This window comes from Clinocottus analis, unplaced genomic scaffold, assembly GCF_023055335.1.
Source record: "Clinocottus analis isolate CAN_PGR_092001 unplaced genomic scaffold, fCliAna1.0.p SCAF_2, whole genome shotgun sequence".
Taxonomy (NCBI): Eukaryota; Metazoa; Chordata; class Actinopteri; order Perciformes; family Cottidae; genus Clinocottus; species Clinocottus analis.
In genome coordinates this window covers 19,421,068-19,442,389 of record NW_027175931.1, presented here as the reverse complement: position 1 = coordinate 19,442,389, position 21,322 = coordinate 19,421,068, and the positions used below count along the sequence as shown (strand labels likewise).

General features: G+C 40.0%; 2 protein-coding genes across 2 annotated transcripts; one reads left to right on the top strand and one right to left on the bottom strand.

Annotated features, from left to right (window-relative positions):
• The first annotated feature begins 3,178 nt into the window (after positions 1 to 3,178).
• On the top strand, positions 3,179 to 7,811 carry LOC137790662 (multidrug and toxin extrusion protein 1-like). Its single transcript, XM_068585103.1, has 17 exons — positions 3,179 to 3,286; positions 3,643 to 3,744; positions 3,995 to 4,063; positions 4,170 to 4,318; positions 4,426 to 4,468; positions 4,559 to 4,603; positions 4,710 to 4,807; positions 4,952 to 5,049; positions 5,162 to 5,275; positions 5,461 to 5,528; positions 5,688 to 5,796; positions 5,885 to 5,960; positions 6,053 to 6,122; positions 6,254 to 6,386; positions 6,495 to 6,589; positions 6,694 to 6,801; positions 6,913 to 7,811. Exons 1-17 carry the CDS (start codon positions 3,179 to 3,181, stop codon positions 7,189 to 7,191), a joined length of 1,764 nt encoding a protein of 587 aa, XP_068441204.1. The 3' UTR covers positions 7,192 to 7,811.
• Positions 7,812 to 8,337: 526 nt separating this feature from the next.
• slc47a3 (solute carrier family 47 member 3) lies at positions 8,338 to 13,935 on the bottom strand. The gene is made up of 17 exons (XM_068584174.1): positions 13,804 to 13,935; positions 13,123 to 13,224; positions 12,964 to 13,032; positions 12,740 to 12,888; positions 12,578 to 12,620; positions 12,442 to 12,486; positions 11,588 to 11,685; positions 11,405 to 11,502; positions 10,495 to 10,608; positions 10,357 to 10,424; positions 10,136 to 10,244; positions 9,769 to 9,844; positions 9,417 to 9,486; positions 9,189 to 9,321; positions 8,922 to 9,016; positions 8,791 to 8,833; positions 8,338 to 8,543 (listed from the first exon to the last, which is right to left on the bottom strand). The coding sequence occupies exons 1-17, from the start codon at positions 13,933 to 13,935 to the stop codon at positions 8,338 to 8,340; spliced, it is 1,650 nt and encodes a 549-aa protein (XP_068440275.1).
• Between the last annotated feature and the right edge of the window lie 7,387 nt (positions 13,936 to 21,322).

The window sequence follows — 21,322 nt, the reverse complement described above, 5'->3', positions numbered from 1 at the left end:
CTTCCAGCACTTGGGTCCTCTCTGAAGCCACCGCGCAACAATGAGACCCTGAGTTAGGCCCCTATGCAGAACCTGAGTCCTGAAAGAGAGCTTGTCCGCCACTATTTTTCACTGCTGGTTCCGCCTCAAGGTGAACCAGGTCCACAGTGTCCGTTTGCCCTGGTGAGTTCTCTGGATCATGTATTGGGATCTATATGAAGTTAAAAGGCGCTGGAGGAATACATGCATTGGTTTAAGCCATATGCCACTATTTAACGACATGTATTATAGTGCAAACTGGCTTGATGAAGTCAATAAAGAGTTTTACATACTTAGCTTGAAGTGTTTCAAGTGATCCCGTGTCAGATCCCTTACGAAAAAAGACTTTGGGGACAAAACATAAAAAATGACCAGTTAGACAGAAAAGAGCAGCAGTTCAACATGAATCCATTGGCAGGATTGTCACAGTGTACCAATTCCATATTTTATTCTGATTCCAAGCAGATTTGGAGCATGTATTGTGCTTCCACTAGAGACATGACATAAGCTTACTCAAGGCAGACATGACGCATACTGAATACAGTTTATGATTCTCCCACAATGCAATGCATAAAGGAAATGTGTGGTGGTAAAACAGCTCTATACGAATCACACTCACTCCCCACAGATGCTAATGTATTTTCCAGAAGAAGCTCATCAAAATACAAAAGTTGAAATTCATAACTTCATAAAACTAAGGAAAGTATTACGTCTAAGTAGTAAGTGTTCTAGTTTCTAAGTCTTTCTGATTTTTATGACTGTGTTCACCCTCCACAACATAGACAGCTGAGGAGGTGAAGCCCAAACTAAACTCTGTTGCCAACTTATTGTCACACAATCATCTATCAAGTTTGTCAGATCAAGATGAGAATGAACATGTCTTATTCAAAAAATTTCACATGAAAGAAAGTCTGGAGGGCAGAAACAAATAAGAGAGGATAAATAAAGCATGGAGGATGATACCAACCAGAGGCTTGGGGAGCAGAGATACAGTATGAGGAGCCAATCAATGGACTTAGAAAACACAAAGGCCAGAGCAGTGTTTGGGAAAATAACAAGTGGCAGATACAAATCACTGGCGTTGCAGGACATGGTATCCTTGGCAGTCATTCCAACAGGCTGATTGATTTAGCCAACAGGAGGCCTCTAGTGCTTTGGGTTGTCTCACTAGGTGAGCACATTGCAGAGGACACTCATTCTGAGCAGAAATGGCACATTGTTGTTCATCCTTCCTTGTTTTAAGAGATGCACATGCAGCTCGAGTTCACACATCTTTTCTGATCCGGGTAAATCAATTGATTGTATAAATAATAATCTTATTCTCGCTCTTAGTACAGTTGACTCTTGAATCTTTCAAAGCTGATTCTGGGGGTATCATGATGCTTACTGTCCAGCAAATATAGTATAGTATTTTAATATTGTTTTTCAGTACATCGTGAGAGAAGAAGAGTGCATGAGCTCCCACTTTTCCGCTTTGTGTGTGCATGATTACATTAAATTGCCAACACACAATATTGCCTGCCTTATTGTGCATTACATCCTTATTTTAGAGGATTCATTTCTATGAAACCATGCTGCGTTTCTTGTCCTGTACAGCATTAAGGAACGTGTTCATACTGACATGCTGCGTCAGAGTCAGCTGAGCATATCCAAAGCAACGTGCGAGGTGTAGTGCAAAAATACCGTAAGGCCACGGCTCGGTTTTTTTGCGAGGGGCACATGTCTGTACAGTGTCGTTGATGCAGAGAAAATCTGCTGGATGATGTTCGTAGCGTTTATTTAGCACTCAAGAAACTTATGGATGTGTTAAAAGCACTCATAATTATATGACAGTGTCATTAGTACACCATACATATCATTATTGTAGAGCACGGAGGCGGCGTTATGCTGCGTTCACAACGGGAAGTGTTGCAAATATTCACAACTTGAGTACAACATATGTAGTCATGATCATCTTCTGCTTGTCGGCGGGAAATGCCGGCAGACTCGCTGCGGGATGCGGCCCCCTTTGTCCAGCCGAAACTGAAGAATCTCATTATCAACGTGGTTCTCTAAATAGTCCGCTAAAGATCGCAATTGATTTGAAAAGGCTTGCAATAACAATGCCATGTTGCCAGGCGCTAACGACGACTTCTGCTAACGGTTAGCTGAGCTTGCCAATTTCAACAACATGTGCAAGGCAGAAGTAGTAGAGCACAACATACCAGATGCATCACACTCCTGTGGCCAATCACGTTTTAGACAGCGGTTCGGACCGCCCCAGCTCATTTGCATAGAGAAGAAATAAAGACCTAAATGAATGAAGAAATATAGAAATGTAGAAATAAATGTATTTAATGATGTCCTGTTTAGGTATAACTTATATTTATTTATTCATGTATTTATTTATTTTTACATAAGTGTTTTTCATATTAGACAGCAGCGTTGCCTCAAGTGCAAAATATGTTTTCTACCCATGAAACAGAAGTCTCGCAGTGATGCACGCTGTCTCTCTGCTACAGAGTTGAAATGGGTTTTCTGCTGATTGCAGCGGCATCTTAGTTTAGATGTCGCCAGAGCACTGACTGGTTGACCTTTGCTGCTTCCCAGTATGACAAAGAACCATATCCTGATGTCTATGTTTCATGTCCCAACACACTTTAATGAGCATGTCGATCTAAATTATGGTGTTGGATTGATTTCATTTCTTTAAGGAAACCTGTGCCATTCAATAATTTGCAAGAGATATTGATGAATAATCATGACTTCACACCTTCTGTCTGTTCATATCTGACGCAGGTTATTGTTATTTATTATGCTTCCCACAAAGGAACTTTGGCCGTATAATCATTTGTTTAGTGTACGCAATGAAAAGCAAAATTACATTTGAACCACATTTGCATTTTGTGCATCTCTGATTCCATATTGTAGACATTATTGTATAGTGACTCATTATATGTACTTTGTAAAATATTACCAGAAAGATTTTAGTTATTTCACATAATGTTTGTGTCTGACCTGAAAAGCAACATGTATAACTGACTAATTAATAAGTTACTTTTGAAGGTGTTGAAATACTTTGCACAGCCGTGGTGAAGTCTTTCCCTGGAGAGCATCAAAGATGACAGAAAGGGACAACGCTGCAGTGGAAAACCCTGCATTAGTATCTGGTCCTGCAGACATGGAGGGGTCCAGTGACAAGCTTTTCTGCTGCAGGTGGGTGCGCCAAAGAGTTCCCCTGGCCCACAGAGAGGAACTGTACCACATCCTGAGGATGACAGGCCCTCTGGTAAGGATTGATACTGTTTAAATACCTTCCTCCGTCTGTGAGGGATCGTGTGGATTGAGGCTGTCCTTTGCTGAAAACCTGATTCATACAACAGAAGATTGATCGTTTGGTTGGAAATGTCAAGTAAAAAACAACTTGTGTCTGATATTTAGAAGCACATATCAGTCTACCGACGGCAGTGCTTGCCTCGTTTCAGTCACTGTCTGCATCCTGACAAAGTGATGACAGTGTGATGGCTCATTTGCAAAGAGAGCCATGCTAATTTATTGCAACTTGTGTTTCCGGTAAATTTACAACTTGTCCTCTGTGAGCTGGTAACCGTACCAACTGAACATTGTCGATGTTTGTCTTTCTAGCTGCTCTCTCGAATCCTTCAATTCCTGCTCCCATTTGTGGTCACAATATTATGTGGGCGTCTGGGAAATGAAGTGATGGCTGGCTATGGATTAGCTACTGCTGTAAGTGATCACCTGTATGCTCCATAGACTTGTGGAGGCCAGCATGAGGCGATGAAAAGTGGAAATGTGATTTTAAGGGAGAAAGTTAAATATTAAAGCTATAAACTCACCATCTCAAGATTGAAATTGTCTCACAAGTCTGACAATTTAATCAATATGTAGTATAGTCACCGTTATAACTCATATACACATCGGTTACATCAGAGTGTGTGCGTCAGATGCATTAAAGTGTGTTTCATATTCATTCCAGACTATTAATATTACGACTACAGCAACGGGATATGGTCTGGGACTGGCATGCAATACTTTGGTGTCTCAGGTTTGGAAAACTCTTTTGAGATGATGATACAAGACATTTTAATTGTTGATCATCCTCTTCTGTTCATTACTGCTCCCTATTCTAAAATGTGTGTTATGTTGTGCAGATTTTTGGTGGCAAGAACCTGCTGCAGGTGGGAGTGATCCTCCAGCGGGGCATCATCATCCTGCTGCTGTTCTGCCTGCCCTGCTGGGGTCTGCTCATCAATGCCCAAGCCCTCCTGTTATGCCTGGGCCAGAGCCCTGAGGTGACCAGGTAAAACAACTCAGTGCATCTGTCTGCAAATGATGACATTGAACAGTGTATACTATGAAACGAGGATTGCCTGGGATCTAAATCTAAATACAGCCTTTTGATTTTAGAATAGCCCAGCTGTATATTACAGCCTTCCTTCCTGCCGTACCAGTGAGTTGTGACTTTTTATTCACCCTTATAAGCATTTCAATATTTTTTTTTTGTTGAAATTTTGTTTTTATTTAATTTTATGTCTTTTAGGCAATGTTTCTACATCAGCTTCAGGTGTCTTATCTGCAAAACCAGGTGCAGTAATATCCTGAACATCAAAACATGTTGAATTCATGTAACGACTGAGGTGAAAGGTATAAGTGGTACTCATGATCACATCATCTGGTGTTTGTGTACTCAGGGTATAATACTGCCACAAATGTACACTGCTGTCCTGGCAAACATAGCCAACATTGTGACGAACTACATCTTTATTCACTGGCTGGATCTGGGAGTTAAGTATGTGTACTCACACAGCATTTTAGATTTGATTAAAACACACACACACACACACACACACACACACACACACACACACACACACACACACACACACACACACACACACACACACACACACTGATGAACTTCTCTCTCTTACAGCGGTTCTGCAGCAGCCAATTCTCTGTCTCAGATTTACATCTGTGCTTTTCTGTTTGCTTACATTTGGTGGAAGAAGCTCCATGTGAACACATGGGGAGGTGAGGGACAGTTATATTCGGCAGCTATTCATGGTGGCCTGATGATTATGGTTCACTGTTCATCTTCCAAGAGTTTTCCTGCTCTTTAATGAGTTCCTCTCTCCCCCTGCAGGCTGGTCTGTGGAATCACTGCAGGAGTGGGGATCCTACATGAAACTGGCCTTTCCCAGTACATTAATGAAGTGTTTTGAGTGGTGGCTTTATGAGTTTGGCGGATTCTTTGCAGGTAATGCAGGTCTTATACAATGTTAAGATGTTTGTTTTGAACATACCAGATAAGAACTTTGAGTCATGACTTCCTTGTTAAGCACTGGGCAGTACTGACCTATGTTATTTAAGCCTGTCTCTAAGCTTATTGATTTCATCAAATCCAAATGCGATACAATCTTCTTCTTTGTCTCCGACAATCAGGAATGCTGAGTCAAGAAGAACTGGCCGCCCAGCATGCTGTGATGATGGTGGCTTACATAACCTACATGGTACTAACAACAAGTCAGAGTGTGATATTTTCCCGCTAAAACCTTTGTCTAAACATATTAAACTCAAGGTTTGTTCACCTTAAGTCCTTTAACTTGTTAACACTCTCGGAGGTGACTCTCTTTTATACTTAAAAAAAACAAAAAACGATGAATCTACAGTTCCCTCTTGGTATTCAAGCTGCAGCATGCGCCCGTGTGGGCAATGCTCTCGGTGCTGGAGACACTGGCAGGGCCCTCCTCACCTGCAAGATGTCACTCGCTCTTGCAGGTCAGTTCTAAACACATTCTGTTAATGTTGCCTTCATAAATAAAGCAGCATTTGATGTTTGAGATCTTCACATCCACTTATTTTCCAGGGACCATTGCGGTTGTTGAAGGTCTTGTGCTCGGCTCTTCTAAAACATTGATTGGCTTTCTCTTCACTGCCGATGAGTGAGTATCTGCAGCTGCATTTTCTTTTAGTTACTGTATTTGCAAATATTGGCCTAAAAAAAATCGATGTTAACTATAAAATGCTATTTCAGGAAGATCATCGATCTGGTTTCACACTTGATGAATGTCTACTGTTTCCTTCAGATCTTTGATGCTCTTATGGTGAGTCTAACAGTTATAATTGAAAGCACATCACATATATTTGCATGTTGGTTAAGCCAAATATTATAAAATATAAATAGACAAGACTTCAGATTGCATAATAATTAAAGATATGTCTCATTGCATTCTAGTGCGTGTGCTCAGGCATCTTCTTGGGCACAGGCAAACAGAAGATACCCGCCATGGGCAACTTTATTGGATTCTACTGCATCGGACTTCCACTGAGCGTTACTTTAACCTTGGTTACAAAACTGAGAATTTTAGGTAATTGTTTTAAGTGACGTGTCATTTTTCATTTCCAAGACGAAGTTGTTTTTAAAAAAAAAAAAAAAAAATTTAAAGCCTGCTTTTAACTTGACTGTGTATGTGCAGGTTTTTGGCTGGGACTGCTTGTTGGTGCCATTTTACTATGCACCTTCTACATCACTGTCATCTTCAGGCTCAACTGGGAGAGAATGACAGAGGAGGTATGTTCAGCGAGGCCTCGGGATCCGGAGTTTCAAAAGCTATTTGTTGCATGTAAGGATCAGAGAAATTAAATGGTTTGGTTTCTGTTTGTATTTGTTTGCAGGCTTTAAACCGAGCACAGAAAAACACTCACATGACGGTATTAAACACAGCTGACCTGTCAGACGCTGAGAGTATCAACGCTGTTGACCAGACAGCGAGCCATGGGAGCGTAAGTGGCTTGACATCTAAATATATTGTTTCATCTGGCTGTCAATTGGCATTCTAATGCATTTATACATTTTTCATATGACAAAGTAATGGTTGATTTCTGTCTCCCAAGTCAGTGGAAGGCTACTTGTGTGTGGGCACTGACGAGAACACGGGTGAGACAAAGGGCGGACATGTGGTCCAGCAGACGGGTGTCCGTCTCTCCACGACTCAGCTGATCCTCAGGCGAGGCCTCATTGTGTTTGCAGCAGTCGCTCTTCTGGCTGCAGGAGCGACTGTGCACTTCCTGGTGCCCCTACCAGAGACCCGGCCTTCAGAGGCCAACTTCACTTTGGACTGGATCAACACGACATATGCTCATCCAACTCAGCCAAATAGTTTGCAGGGCTGAGGGCACTGAATTGTCATGAATACAAGACGAGCGCAACATTGTACTTCAGCAATGACAAGTACGACATGTCCTACACTGTAAATTGAGTCGCTAACGTGTACATTTGTGTTTTATGGGTGCGAATTATAAACCAGTTTACGTGGATTTTTTGAAAACCTTTCAGTCCACTTGATGTGGAGCTGGCTATGTTTACGTCCAGTGCTTAAGATATATACAGTCCGAAGTTGAAGTTCAGTGGCTGCTGTCTCACTACTTTCCAAGCCCCATTAACCCTTGTGTGGTGTTAATATTTCTTTTATTCAGATGGTGTTTGTGGAACAAATGTGTTTTTTTTTTTTTAATTCAACGCAATCACATTTTCAGATTTGCCCTTTACTTTTGTCTAATCAAATATATGAATTAATCACCCGACGTTAGTGATAGATGGTGAACCCTTTTCGGCTGATATTACCATTGCAGGGGACTGAGGCTCACACGTCCCAGGAACGGGTAGGGCTAAGAACAACTTCATAGCTCCATTATTATTATTATGTTTAATCATGTTTCATTAATGAGTTCATCATTTTTCACCTGATTGAGATTTTTTTAAATAGGGTCCCCCATGATACCCATATTTCATATAATGAGAAGTTCTATAGGATAAAATAAAAGAGTACATACATTTGCCTTGTATTGTTTTATTTTAAATATATTTAGATACTTTTTTTTTACTAACCATCAAGTACATTAAATATGCCAACTCTGCATCTATTTAAACAAATGTCTGAGCTGTCTCAATAGTATTTCCAATATTGATCCTTTTTTATTATTTAATACAGCACATATATTGTTGTTCCTTTAAGAAGTCAAAAATAACCATAATGTAATGCATGACATACAAAAGTTGTCAAACTGTCTTTAGTAAGACTCATTCACTTTTACAGAATGTTGCTGTGACACAAACACTGCAGAGTCACTGGAACATCTTGTGAATTATTGGTTTGAAAGTAATTCATTAAGCATACATGATGTAACTCTGTGCTCTGTCTGCACATCTGCATGTGTGCCTTCCTTCTGCATGCCCTGCTTTGACATCCTGCAATGCAAACAGCTGCATCATACTGTGCACTCATGACTAAGGAGCTGCTTCACTTAAAACAATAGACTTCATGTCATCAAGTTAGTGATCAGCAGGTTAAGAATTATTCCAGCAGCCAGGATGAAAAGCATGAGAGCCACAATGAGGCCTCTACGCACAACCAGAGTCCTGAAAGAGCGCTGTGCATCTGCTATTTTTACGGCTGGTAGTTCCCCCTCAGGGAGAACCAGGTCCGCGATGTCCGTTTGCCCTGCTGAGTTCTCTGGATCGGGACCTAGATACATAGCACACGCACACGCACACGCACACACACACACACACACACACACACACACTCTTTAGTTTTACAAGGATATAGAACTTTTTCATGAACTTAACGTGCTGGAGAAGTATGTGAACTGTTTTAAGCAATATGCCACCATTAAACTACATGTCTTGTGGTCTAAACTGGCTTGAGGAAGAATTCATCATTTCACTTGCTGAACAAGATACATTTGAGATTTTTCCCGAGCTGGACTTACTTGCGTCTGTGACCCTCTCGCACACTCCAGCTCTGATTTGAGCCTGAAAGAAAAACAATGTGGGAACTTTCATTGATAAAGAAGTAGCCTGAGGCCCTTTAAAACAGGAAGCTGTACTTCTGAATACTGACCTCGCCTGTTGCTTTCACCCAGTTCATTCTTGTGAGGTAGGTCATCAGGAATAAAGCCTGCAGAAACACACAGGTAATCAAGCCCGACCACAGACCTGAGGGAAATAAAGAGTTTTACGTACTCAGTTTTAAGTGTAGCGAGTGATGGCATGTCAGATCTCTTACTAAAAAAAGACTTTGGGGACAAAACATTCAAATTTACTAGTTAGACAGAAATGTGGCAAAAACAAAACAGTTTAAGGCTAAAAAACATGTCGTAAATCTTACCCCGGATTCCCATTTTGGCTGCAAACATCAGCGACACGCCAATGGGAAAACCAATGCCATAATATCCCAAAATATTGCAAATGGCCCCAATCTTCTGTTTACCAGCTCCTCTTATAATGCCTCCCGAGGACGCCTAGTCATGCAAACACAAAGAGGTAGTTAGACAATGCAATAATATGTCAGTGTATCGGGGGATCTTGTTTTAGTGTGAATTTCAGAGATACTTACCGCTACTGAATCCAGGATGACGAATGGCGAATACAAAACTACGATATCAGCGACCCTGTTCCGTATTTGTCTGACGGAAAAGAGACTCGAAATTAACAGTTTGACACATTAGAAGAGGGGGAAAAAAAAGTTATGCCATGAGATTTGTGTGTTACATAATTAGACACATTGATGTGCAAAGAGAAATCAGTACAATGACAATAAACATCATGCTGAGAGTATTATTTCAGTTAATGTTTAAAAGATCACTGCATGTCATGGTGAAAGGTCACTTGAGAGACGATTACCTCTCGAAGACTTGACACACAATCATAATTGCGGTTCTAAAAACACATGTTAAAAATATACTCACTGGTCTTCTGTAAAGACATAAGCGATATGGTTCTTCAGGCTCCCAATGAAAACGGACACACAGATGGAGGTCGACACTGTGGCAAAGAGTAACAGACTTCATTTTACGCAGTATACATCATACAAAAGATGCTTAATTAGTTAATTTCTTTTTAAACTGACGTTCACACAAAAGGACAACTCCAGTCTCCTAATGAAGGTCTAGAACTTTGTTTTTTTTTAAGCTTAAAGCTACTTCTGAATTAATTTCTTGAGTGAAAAATAGAATTATTTGACAATAATTAAAAGTATTAAATCACCTTAATCTCACCAAACGTGTTATTTTGAGAAGATATTACCAATATGGCGTAGAAATGGTGTTTACTGACCTGCACAGAATATAGTTAGCTTAGCGGACAGCTTAGCCTGCGCCGTGTCTCCGGCTCCCAAGGCGTTTCCAACTCTTACATTGCCTGCTATACTGAAACCCAGAGGGAACTAAGAACAAAAAAAAGAAACATCAACATGCCGTTACACTGCGCGTGCAAATAGGTGATTCGTGTGACAATAACAATTGGAAGTATATGAATTTTGATCGGGGGAAGATTACCATGTATGCAACAGTAGCAAGCTCATACAGAACCGCTTGAGCTCCAAGCTCCACCTCACTTATTAGACCTGTCGATGACAAACGGCAGTTAGATTTGACACCAGGAATGCTTAACATAAATGTGGCTGATGACATTACCTGCCAGAAAGCCTCCAATCTCATACGTCCACCACTCCACACACATCATGACCATGCTGGGGATGGCCAAGTTAATGAATGAGCCCCAGTCCCGCAGGCACTCTTTAGACCAGCCTGCATGGTCAAATGATTAAACAATAAAGCATTATATCACTCACACATATAACATATAGATTAGATCAGAGCCTCGTCTTCACAATCACTTTGTAAACAACTCCAGGCAGCTTTGCTGTGAATTTATCAGAGGCAGAACAGGCTCAAGATTAGAATATAAATCTACCATAACATTCTTAAATGTCTTAAACCAATGGTACTTGCTTGTATTTGTGTTTGTAGTGAGACAAGCCGAACTAAACCTGAACTAAACCGTAGTGTGTGCCCTCAGCATGTCAAATATGGAAGATGTTTTATACTACTGTGGAGGAAGAGGGATGGGAGAAGTTAACGCAGTGGTTCTCAAATGGGGAACATAAAGGCCCTCCATGTACGTGAGATTTTTTTTTTTTTCTCAATATTTTTTTAAAGAGCATCAATTCAAAAATCGTTTGAAAAATAGTTATTTCATAAATATTCAATAAAATAGGTGACGTGAATATACTTAAATTTGGTATATTCTCTATTAAATCAGACACCGATGTGTATAATGTGTGTCAACCAACAATGCTTTGCTCTGGTTTGGGGGTACTTGGCTGAAAAAATAAGTCCACAGTGGCTACAGCACTGAAAAAAGGTTGAGAAGTAGCCACACAAAGCCTTCACTGCATTGTGGTTGTTCTAGGCATCACTGACTAATCGCACACACAGCCTTGATAGCAGTTTGTCTATGAAGATGATTGACACTGAATTTGATGCTTGTTTGAGCTTCCTTCTATGAGCGTCATGCAGGCTCCAATGCAAATGTTGTTCTCACCTCCCCAGGTGGCCTTGTGAAGACCTTTCCACATGATGTAAGCATAAAGAGTTGAAGCCATGGCGAACTGGGAAATGGTGTTGGCGATAGCAGAACCTCTGTAAAAGTATTTAGTTGCATGATATTGGTTATGTGATACAATGAACACTTGTGTCACTGAAAGAGTCAACAGGCAATACTCACGCTACTCCCATCATTAATAGGTAAAGGAAGATGTAGTTGATGACAGCGTTAAGGAGATTGACCACAACGCCTGTGATTACCTGCGGCCATATGATGCCCTGAAAGAGGAGCACCATATGTTATTTAGATCATAAACAAGCAAAGGGAGAATAAAAAGACAGCGAATGAATAGAGGACATCAACAGACAAAAGACATATGATTAGATATCTCCGGACCACATAAAGGGCCTAATGTAATTGAATAAATGGACCATTATATAATATTGCTAAGTGCTTGGTAGACATTTACAGAATTTATGATACCGTTTTTAGATTCAGCACCCGGACAGAAAAGAAGCGCATGCGTTTTGTGTGATTGTGTAATTTTCTTGGGCGAAACAACCGCAATGTGAAAACTCTTAAATGTCATTAGGTATTTATTCAACACACACTTGGCATAAGCCGGCTGAATGGATCGAGCTATTCTGCCACAGATGCTTCAGGAGTCTGTTAAACCTGTTAAACCTGTATGCACATTAATGTCCCCAAGGAAAAGAGGGTCAGCCAGTCAGATAGAAGATACATTTGTCATCTGGGTTTGGATGGCACCGAATTTTGTGAGATCAGGCTTAGCCATCTCTCTTGCACACAATGTCCAGAGTTAAGCGATACAAGTTACATCTAAAAAGCTGATTGATCTACAAATGCAAAAAGGAAACAAAATCTTTGGTCGGGTTTGTGGTCTGAATCACATTCATTTGCCCTGACTGAATTTCAAAAAACAAATAAATAGAAGCTTGATTAACAGCATTTTACTGTACTTTTGATGCTAAGGTGGAATCAGTTACTTAATATTAAATCATAACGGGCCGTACCTGGTTTTGCAGATATCTTGCTTGTAATGAATACATGAATGTAGCCTAGACAGAACAACAAAGATGAACGAACAATATCAATACATCAATTTGTTTTGCTTTTCAGAACAGTTTATTCCCACATTGAAATACTTACAGGAAGCGCTGGCATAAAGATATTCACGTACATCTGAGACAACCTGAAAAAGAGATTTACCATCAACATTAACAAAAGAAAAAAACTTTCTTTAACAATTCATACATATATTAAATGAATCAATAAAGCGGAAGAAGACATGTGTGTTGGGATACAGCTTACCTGGCCACCTTGGGCTCCTGTTTGACCGCCAACAGAATGGGCTCTGTGTTCACGAGGATGGCCCAACAAGGGAAACACGCAAGTAACAAAATGAGGACCGCCCGCTGAAGAATGACCCCGACTTTCATGAGGTTATTGCCCCCAAAGGTCTAAAACCAAGGAGCATTTTGTTATTGTAGCAATACTCATTTTACAAAATGGAAAATAGAGTGCGAGGCTCCTACCTGAGAAATCAGAGTATCACACGCTGAAGCCAAACCAGATCCAATAGATATACCTGTAACATTAATAATCTGAGGATACAACACAAACAATGGTGGATTATGTTCTGTTGCTTTACCGGCTTGTCTTTCATCGTGAGAATATTGCAATCCTGCACTTACTGAGATGGCCAAAGACACCCCTGCCAGCTCGGTCCTCCCCAGATGGCCACAGAAAATAGTGCTGACAAGACTCACCGCAAACACCATGAACTGGGCAATAAACTGATGAAATCAAATTTAAAAAATGGAAAGACAGTAATTAGTGAGATGTAACTGACAGTTAGGGGCTTGGGCCCATTCAGTGGGCTTCATTAGCAATTCATTTAACCCTCGTATGGTGTTAATTTTTGTGTTACTCAGCAGGTGTTGTGGGTCTGTCAGACCTGCTGTATTTTTGAGATTTGAATTCAAGACAATCAAAAATGTTATGTTAAAATACTCAACAGATGTTTTTTTTTCATCCTAATTAAAAGCAATACAAACAGCAAATATGGTTAATAATTATATTCAGGTACACCATTTCCACACTTTTATATATCCTGTATGTAATATTAACGTGTAGGAGGGGCGAAGGGTTACGGTGTGCGGTTGAGGAACATTTTGTCTGTTACACAGTAAAAAAAAAAATCATATTTTTTGTTTTGATGAAAAATAAAAACGGGTGCCACACACCTGAACACCATACAAGGGTTAATTACTGGCCAAATTATAAATCGTTAACTTAAATCGTTTCATTGAGCTCTTCATTGGGATCAACAATGATTGAACGCAGAGAGTGTGCGTTAAATACAGACGACATACCACTGGTCCAGCCAATTTACACAACTCTCTTATCTCTGTCTTGAAGCCCACAGGGACCAGCGAGCGGATCCGCCGCAGTGTCAAACATTCCCCCCGTGGAGGCGGAGGGGGGGTCGGGCCGCTGCCCTCCATGCCTCCGTAGTTTCTACTCCGCTCGCGGGAAAGAAGAAAAAAAAAAAAAGAGTGTGGCCTTCAAGGCGCCTCCGGCTCGGTCGGCAGTCTTCTCGTGTTGAATGACGTAAGGTGGTGTACACTCTGCTTTCACCACGCGGAAGTTGCGCCACTTCCGACGAGTCACTTTTATTTCGAGTGGCTGTCGCGGCTTCAAACCTTTGTGATTCCTTGACCTTGAATATTCGGGCTCAACCCGGACACAGGGGTCCAAGTCACGGACTTTGAGTAAAACACGCGATGGTTTCCGGCTGTTTCACTGTCAATTCCTCGAGTGTCTTCCATGTTGAGGCCTTTGTGGAATCTTTGTGTTAGTCACATTAAATGTAGACTTTGCCCTTTGTGATCAACACACAATTCACTGCCATGTGTCATTAAATAGACACACATTTTGTTTTGCCAATGAGGCTGTTATATTTTAACAGATTATTTAGTCCTCATTTTTGACTTGACTTTCTTTATTGGATGTGGACATCACAATGGCATTAGAATCGTTGTTTTTGTTTTGTTTTTAAATAATGAAATATACAGTAAGAGAATACATCCACATAGACCTACCAATACCTTATGAATATATTTTGTAAGGAAAAAGCCTGGAAGATGTTCAAATCAAAAAGTATCAAATAAATACCCGCAATTGTATACATCATGTATTTTGTCGTTGTTGATTAACGTGATATGCTTGCAGCAAAGTGCCGTCCCGTTCAGATTTACACCATTTCAAACCCTCACAGCCTTTCACACTCAACAACTTAACAGGTGACCATCAGTAGATCCTGTATGGTTCAGGGACAAAGGAAACGGGTCATAGACTTTCAGATTCACCAACACCGAGGATTGGTCAGAGCTGATCACAAGGCCAGTAGATGGCTGATTAAAAAAGAAAAGCGGAGAGTAAAATTCTGCAGAAAACAGTGAATTCAAACTACAACTACGCTTAACATTTTAGCCTATATGAAGATTACATATTCAGAATCTGAAATTCTGTTGCAGGTATTTACTAGATATTTTATAGTACTTTTTATATTATAATATGTAACTAATATCTTTATATTTAAATTTGAAACGTGTCCATGTGTTGCACGTCATCCCACAGAGCAATAAAACAACATCTGTCCTTCAATAACCCTCACAGTCAAGTCCTGAGTTGTTGTCGTTATGGTTGTTGTTGTTGATGCTGAATCATACCAACAGATGGAGCCATTTCCCTGGACCACATGCAAACTGTTCATACTACTACGAACTGTTACTGTTCTACGCCGCCAGTCCCAGCTGTGGAGACATTGGTACCGCTGTCTATTTACACTGCCTGGCTAAAAACAAAGTTGCCACCTGGATTGAACTACTACTGCTTACTGTGCAAGCCTGTGGGGGCATTGTTATGATCTGGGGTTGCTGCAGTTTCCTCAGGTCTAGGTTCAGCAACGACCAGGTTCAGCAACAACCAGGTTGTTCCATCAAGGGATGTTTTCTTCCCTAATGCCACCGTCATATTCCACAATGACAATGTTAGGATTCATCGGGCTCAAATTGTGAAAGAGTGGTTCAGGGAGCATGAGACATCATTTTACACATGGAGTCCAGACCTCAACCCCATTGAGAATCTTTGGGATGTTCTGGAGAAGCTTTGCACAGCGGTCAGACTCGACCATCATCAATACAAGATCTTAGTGAGAAATTAATGCAACACTGGATAGAAATAAATCTTTCGACATTGCAGAAGCTTATCAAAACAATGCCACAGTGAATGCATGCTGTAATCAAAGCTAAAAGTGGTCCAACAAAATATTAGTGTGTGTGTTTTATGGCCAGGCAGTGTATGAGGCATTGTATACAATTGTATACAAGTTGTATACAATTGTATACTATCGTATACAAGGTCTATGTATTTTAATTGTGCTTTTGTATGTATTTTATTACATTTAATGTTTTTCTACTTTCTGGACCTTGAGTCTGAAATAAAGTGTGATTGATTGATTCATACTGTAGCTTCACAAAAACGTTTAGTGTCTCATTGCATTCCAGGATCTTTATATTAACATATCACATCACACATGATACAACATTAATTTTTGACCACTAAAACTATATGCTGAAGGGTTGTGTTGGTCCACACTAAAATATCTAAACGTCCTAATGTTCACTATCAAATCATTATGAGACAGTTATTGATTAAAATGTCAATACCTTACCCTTTTAAATTGTAGGCTTCATGCTGCACACTTTGGCTACTTCATGATTTGTACACCTTTTTAATGATTTACAAGGTTAACAAGCATTAATAGAGCCATGATGAACAAGGTCCAAATGACTCACTATGATTACCTGATATTACACTTAAGTTTCAATTTTAAGTACAAACTCCTTTGTAAAGGTTTTTTTTTTAAATTACAGACATTCATTTAATATACTACAAGTCCCCTTATTGAATTGAGACATATGAGGTATTGAGATCCAATTTGTTTTACATTTCTGCCTCCCTCAGTGGTTTAATATTTAATATTTACTAATGTAATAATAATATTTATTTTTTATTTTAGCAGTAAGAAATTCAGGAGTTGTAATATAATGCCATGATGAGCCCCATAATTAAGCTCATAGGAGATCAATGTCACTGTGGGAGAAGCATCTGCCAAATAAATAAATGTAATTTAAGTCTTTAAAATGTTTTTTGTACGTTAAATTCTTCTAAGAGGACGAGTTCATGTCATACTCCTTTTCCTCAAATGTACTTCCCATGTAATGTAAATGGTGAAACTATTGAAACCCACTGTATCTTCGCCATGACGTCATGTGGCGGACTCAGTTGTCAGTTATCCAAACCATCATGGCATGAAAACAATCACAAAGATCTTTTTTTTTCCGCAACAGGTTTGAAGAGGAGACATCAAACAATCAAACAATATTGTCCTTGGCCCGAAGGAAAGACATAACATCTGGACACTTTGGGATGAAGGCACATGCTCTTTGGTCATCAAAACATGCTATTTTTTTTTTTTACATGGAAGAGAAAAAACAGACTAGCAACCTCAAACCAGTTCACTGTTAATGTCAATCCGAGACAGTTGCATCAAAACAGTCTATTGAGAACTTCAGAGAGGGACACAATAGTAGGGTTTGCACGGCTTTAGCCTTTTATTACACCTAAAAATGATCTATTTGCGAGTAAAGCGGTGCGCAGAACACATGCACTGTGGTCATACTGTCCAATGAGTCACCCGTCACCTGTTTTTGAACATGTGTGGTACACGAAAAACAAGTGTCTAAAAGAAGTATGATCCCTGTTGCATTTTTTTTAGCAACAATCCCGCAAAAGAAACAGAAACCAGTAAACACGAAGCGACTCTGTAAGATTATGTAATGAGCGCGGCCCTTCTGGAGGACAGGGCCTTCAATAGGCATTTAATAGGCAGAAAAATTATTTGATACGCATTTCCAGATTAACCTGCTAAGTGGTCCGGGCCTATAATTTGCTGTTCTGGCCACAGTGCCTCCTATGCTGGAAAACGACATGTCTCCATATGTGTGGTATTGCAGTAATTGGACTGAAATAATGTACTTATTGTAAAGGCACTATTCGACCTGGTCAGCATGTATGTACTTCGGCTGAAAAAGTACAAAGAAAGGCTCTCTGTCCTCTTCTAGATCTTTTAGCTTTTGGCCTGAGCTCTTGTCCACAAGTTAATTGGACTGAAACCATCTCTACACACAAGTCTTTATGTGCCAGGAAGGATTGATTGTATCAAACAGACTGCATATTGTCCTCATGTGTAACTGATACAGAAAAGGTGGAAGGCCAATGTGGCTTTAAAAAAACTTCTCATCCACAAAATACTCTCAAATTCATCAGGTGGACCCTAAAGTCCCCAAAAAGGCTTTTTGACCTTTTGGGTGCTTGAAAAGAACAGTGCGTAGCATTTAGGGGGATTCTTTTGCGAGAAATAGAATATGACATGAAACACACTGACAAGTGAGATCAAGGTAAGAAGAGCTACACTAAAAAGCTGGAGAATAAGTTTTTCAGCCAACGGCCCTTCGTTGGTTTGGAGAGGCCTGGAAGTACTCACGAACTACAAGAGACCCCCAACACTGAGGACAATCACCAACTGGCTGACAACCTCAATGTCTACTGCAGCTTTGAAAAGCCCCCCAACTGCATCATCTTCAATCACCCACCTCCACCTCCTTCTCACTTCTCCCAAAAACAACCCCCCCCCCCCCGCCGGGGTTGCCAGGAGGATGTGAGTCGTCTCTTTCACAGACAGAAGATCAGGAAGGCTCCGGGCCCAGACGGTGTGTCTCTTGCCTGAAAGTCTGTGCTGACCAGCTGGCCCATCCATCTTCACGCTGATCTTCAACCGATCACTGGAGCTGTGTGAAGTCCCCTCCTGTTTCAAGCGCTCCATGATCATCCCTGTCCCCAAGAAATCCTCCACCACGTGACCGCAGGCCGGTTGCCCTGACGTCTGTGGTCATTAAAATCCTTTGAGAGACTAGTGTTGACCGATCTGAAGGATATCACTGGGCCCCTGCTGGCCCCTCTGCAGTTTGCAAACTGCAGAGGGGCGGTGGATGATGGTCGGTGGATGATGAAGACAACATGGGACTGCACCATATGCTGCAACACCTCGACTCCCCAGGGGCATACACAAGGGTCCTGCATGTGGGTTTCAGCTCAGCATTCAACGTCATCATTCCGGAGGTACTTCAATCTAAAGTCTCTCAGTGAAGAGTCTGCGTACAGACGGGAGGTTGTACAGCTGGTTGTACAGACTGTGGAAATGACAGTGTACTTTAGGAAGAGCCCCCCCAACACTACTTGTTCAATGTTAATGTTGATGCTTAGTTTATTTGCTCTACTCTGTTGTCTTTATTGTCTTTTTTTATATTTATCTTGTTTATTTATTTTATGTACGACGAGAGCAATGTAAAACCGGATTCAAATTCCATGTATGTGTACACACACATAGCCAATAAAGCAGATTCTGATTTGAATATTAATAAGTTTGTATTCTTTAGTGAATAATCCCGTGAAAATGGGAATCGTGTTTATGTTATCTAAGAATGAATAAGGCCTCCGTATGTAGGCTTATAGGCTCTATAGGGCGATTCACGTTTACACTTTTTTCGCTTCGGCCGTTCAAGAATCTTTTAACTGGTTGTGAAAGAGTCTCGGTGTAGCACTGATATGTCTACAGTACCTCATAGAAATGTGTTTTGGAGGTTACCAGAAGAACCCCAGTAAAGAGAACAACGTGCAAGTTTCCTTCCGGAAGCCTTACATGTATAAATAGTCAATAATAGAGGCTATGATACGGGAAGATGTGTTTCAATTGGATAATGAGTGGGTGTCTGAGAGTCAGCAAAGGGTAAAATGGCACTATAATTACACAAGCTTTTTTCCCCATTGGGATCTAGAAATCATAGTGATCTGGACTTCTCTCTGCACCCAACCGCGAGTTGACCACTTTCAAACCTTCAAACATTTTAATTGTCCAACAGAACTGAGGTCAAAACGTTTGGCTGGGATCCTTTCATCTGCTATACCTTTGCTGCGGAGCAACATGTTTTCCTCAGTCACACGATCCCACCAACAGGGTTTGCCGCTGCCATATATGTAGAGTCACGGGATTGATGATCTTTTGTCTCGCTGTAAAACACAGTTCTCATCATGGTGTTCGGGGTAGGGTTGTAATAAAGTGCTTTGCGGTATTTAAACGGAGACTTCTTTGAGCTCATAATGTTTATGACGCTGGACAACATCACCGCCTTGACCCTCGGCTCACGCAACGTCTCGGCGGGAGGACAATGACATAGCTCTTGTCTACATATATTAGGTGTGGTCTTTCATTGCAGGATTACTGTGGTTTTGAGCACTGTGTTTACAGGATTATATCAGCTTCATGCACGAGACAAGAGAAACATGGCTAATAGTCTAGCGGCGTTTAGGAAGAGACGACTGGTGATGAAAGTGGGATTAAAAAGTTTTGGATATTTTATTTTTACCTTTTTTATTAAAGTAAAGTTGCTTAAAAGCCCATGTTCGGCCATTAATGGAAACTGTTCAAATCTTGCTGTGAAATTATTGGCTTACATTTTTAACCCGGTGTTTCTGTAGGATTTAGAAATATTGTGAAATAACATTGCGGATGGAAAAATTAGGTTTTGTAAATGTTTTTAAAAAGCACCGCGTATGGAGGCAATGCAACAAGAGAGACACATTCAAACTCACTGTATCGAAACTTATGTCATTTATTTTTAGTTTGTCACAGACCAATGAAATTGAATATCTATCCCATTGGCCAAGGCAGAGAATATACTTTATTAATGATTTCCCAGGTACAAAAGTTTCAAAATGAATGAGAGAAAAAAACATACATAGCTTAAATACCACTTTATTGCAATTCAGTCACAATTAATTATTGCAGTGAGGCATTTCACAATGTCATTACATCCTGTATTGACCAAAATATTGACAATGTGTTGACAGTACAATACATCGGTGTGTTTGTACAAGGCACATAGGTTTTTTGCATTTATTCAAAGTTCAACCGTAACTGCAACAAACCATCAAATACATCCTGATATAGCCTGTAGGTCAAGAGCGGGGTCCAAAGTACAAGTTTACTTAGTTTGTTACCTTAAATGTATTGAGAAAGATGTGCTTGCAAACCACTGAGCTCTTAGAAGCAGTAAGGTAAAAAAAAATTAAAAAAATGTAAAAACAGGCAATTAGTCTTGAATTTACGTCAGTGAAAATACAGATTTTTGACAGAAATGTATCACGTTGTAAAATAATTCGGCAGCTGAATTGCCCTTGTCGGTGTTATATTGATGTTATTGGATGATACCAATGTATTAACAAATAACGATGTGTCTGATTGAGATGGGGCTATTTTATATGTCGTTTGATCTCTCAAAATATTTCATAATACATTAATTTAAAAAGTTACTAGTATCTACAGCTGTCAGATAAAAGTACTGGAGTAAAAGATTAACACATTTTCACAAGAAATGTAGTGAAGTAACAGCAGAAGCAGCACAACATGTAAATCCTTAAATAAAGTACCTCAACATTGTAGTTAAGTGCAGTACTTAGGTAATTGTGCAAAGTTAGCTTCTTTTATTTTACAATATGACTTATTGCTATTTAGATGCCACTACATGTGAATATGTAAAATATTTCTAAAAATCTCCAACTAATGACTTTATATTCTCCACCATTAATGGAGGTAAGAAAAGAAGTATTATTATTATTTTTCTGTGGGTTTTATTTGACATCTTATGTCTTATGCATATTATATCTTTTCTATTTCATTTCTTTTTATGTTTTTATGTTATGTTAAAG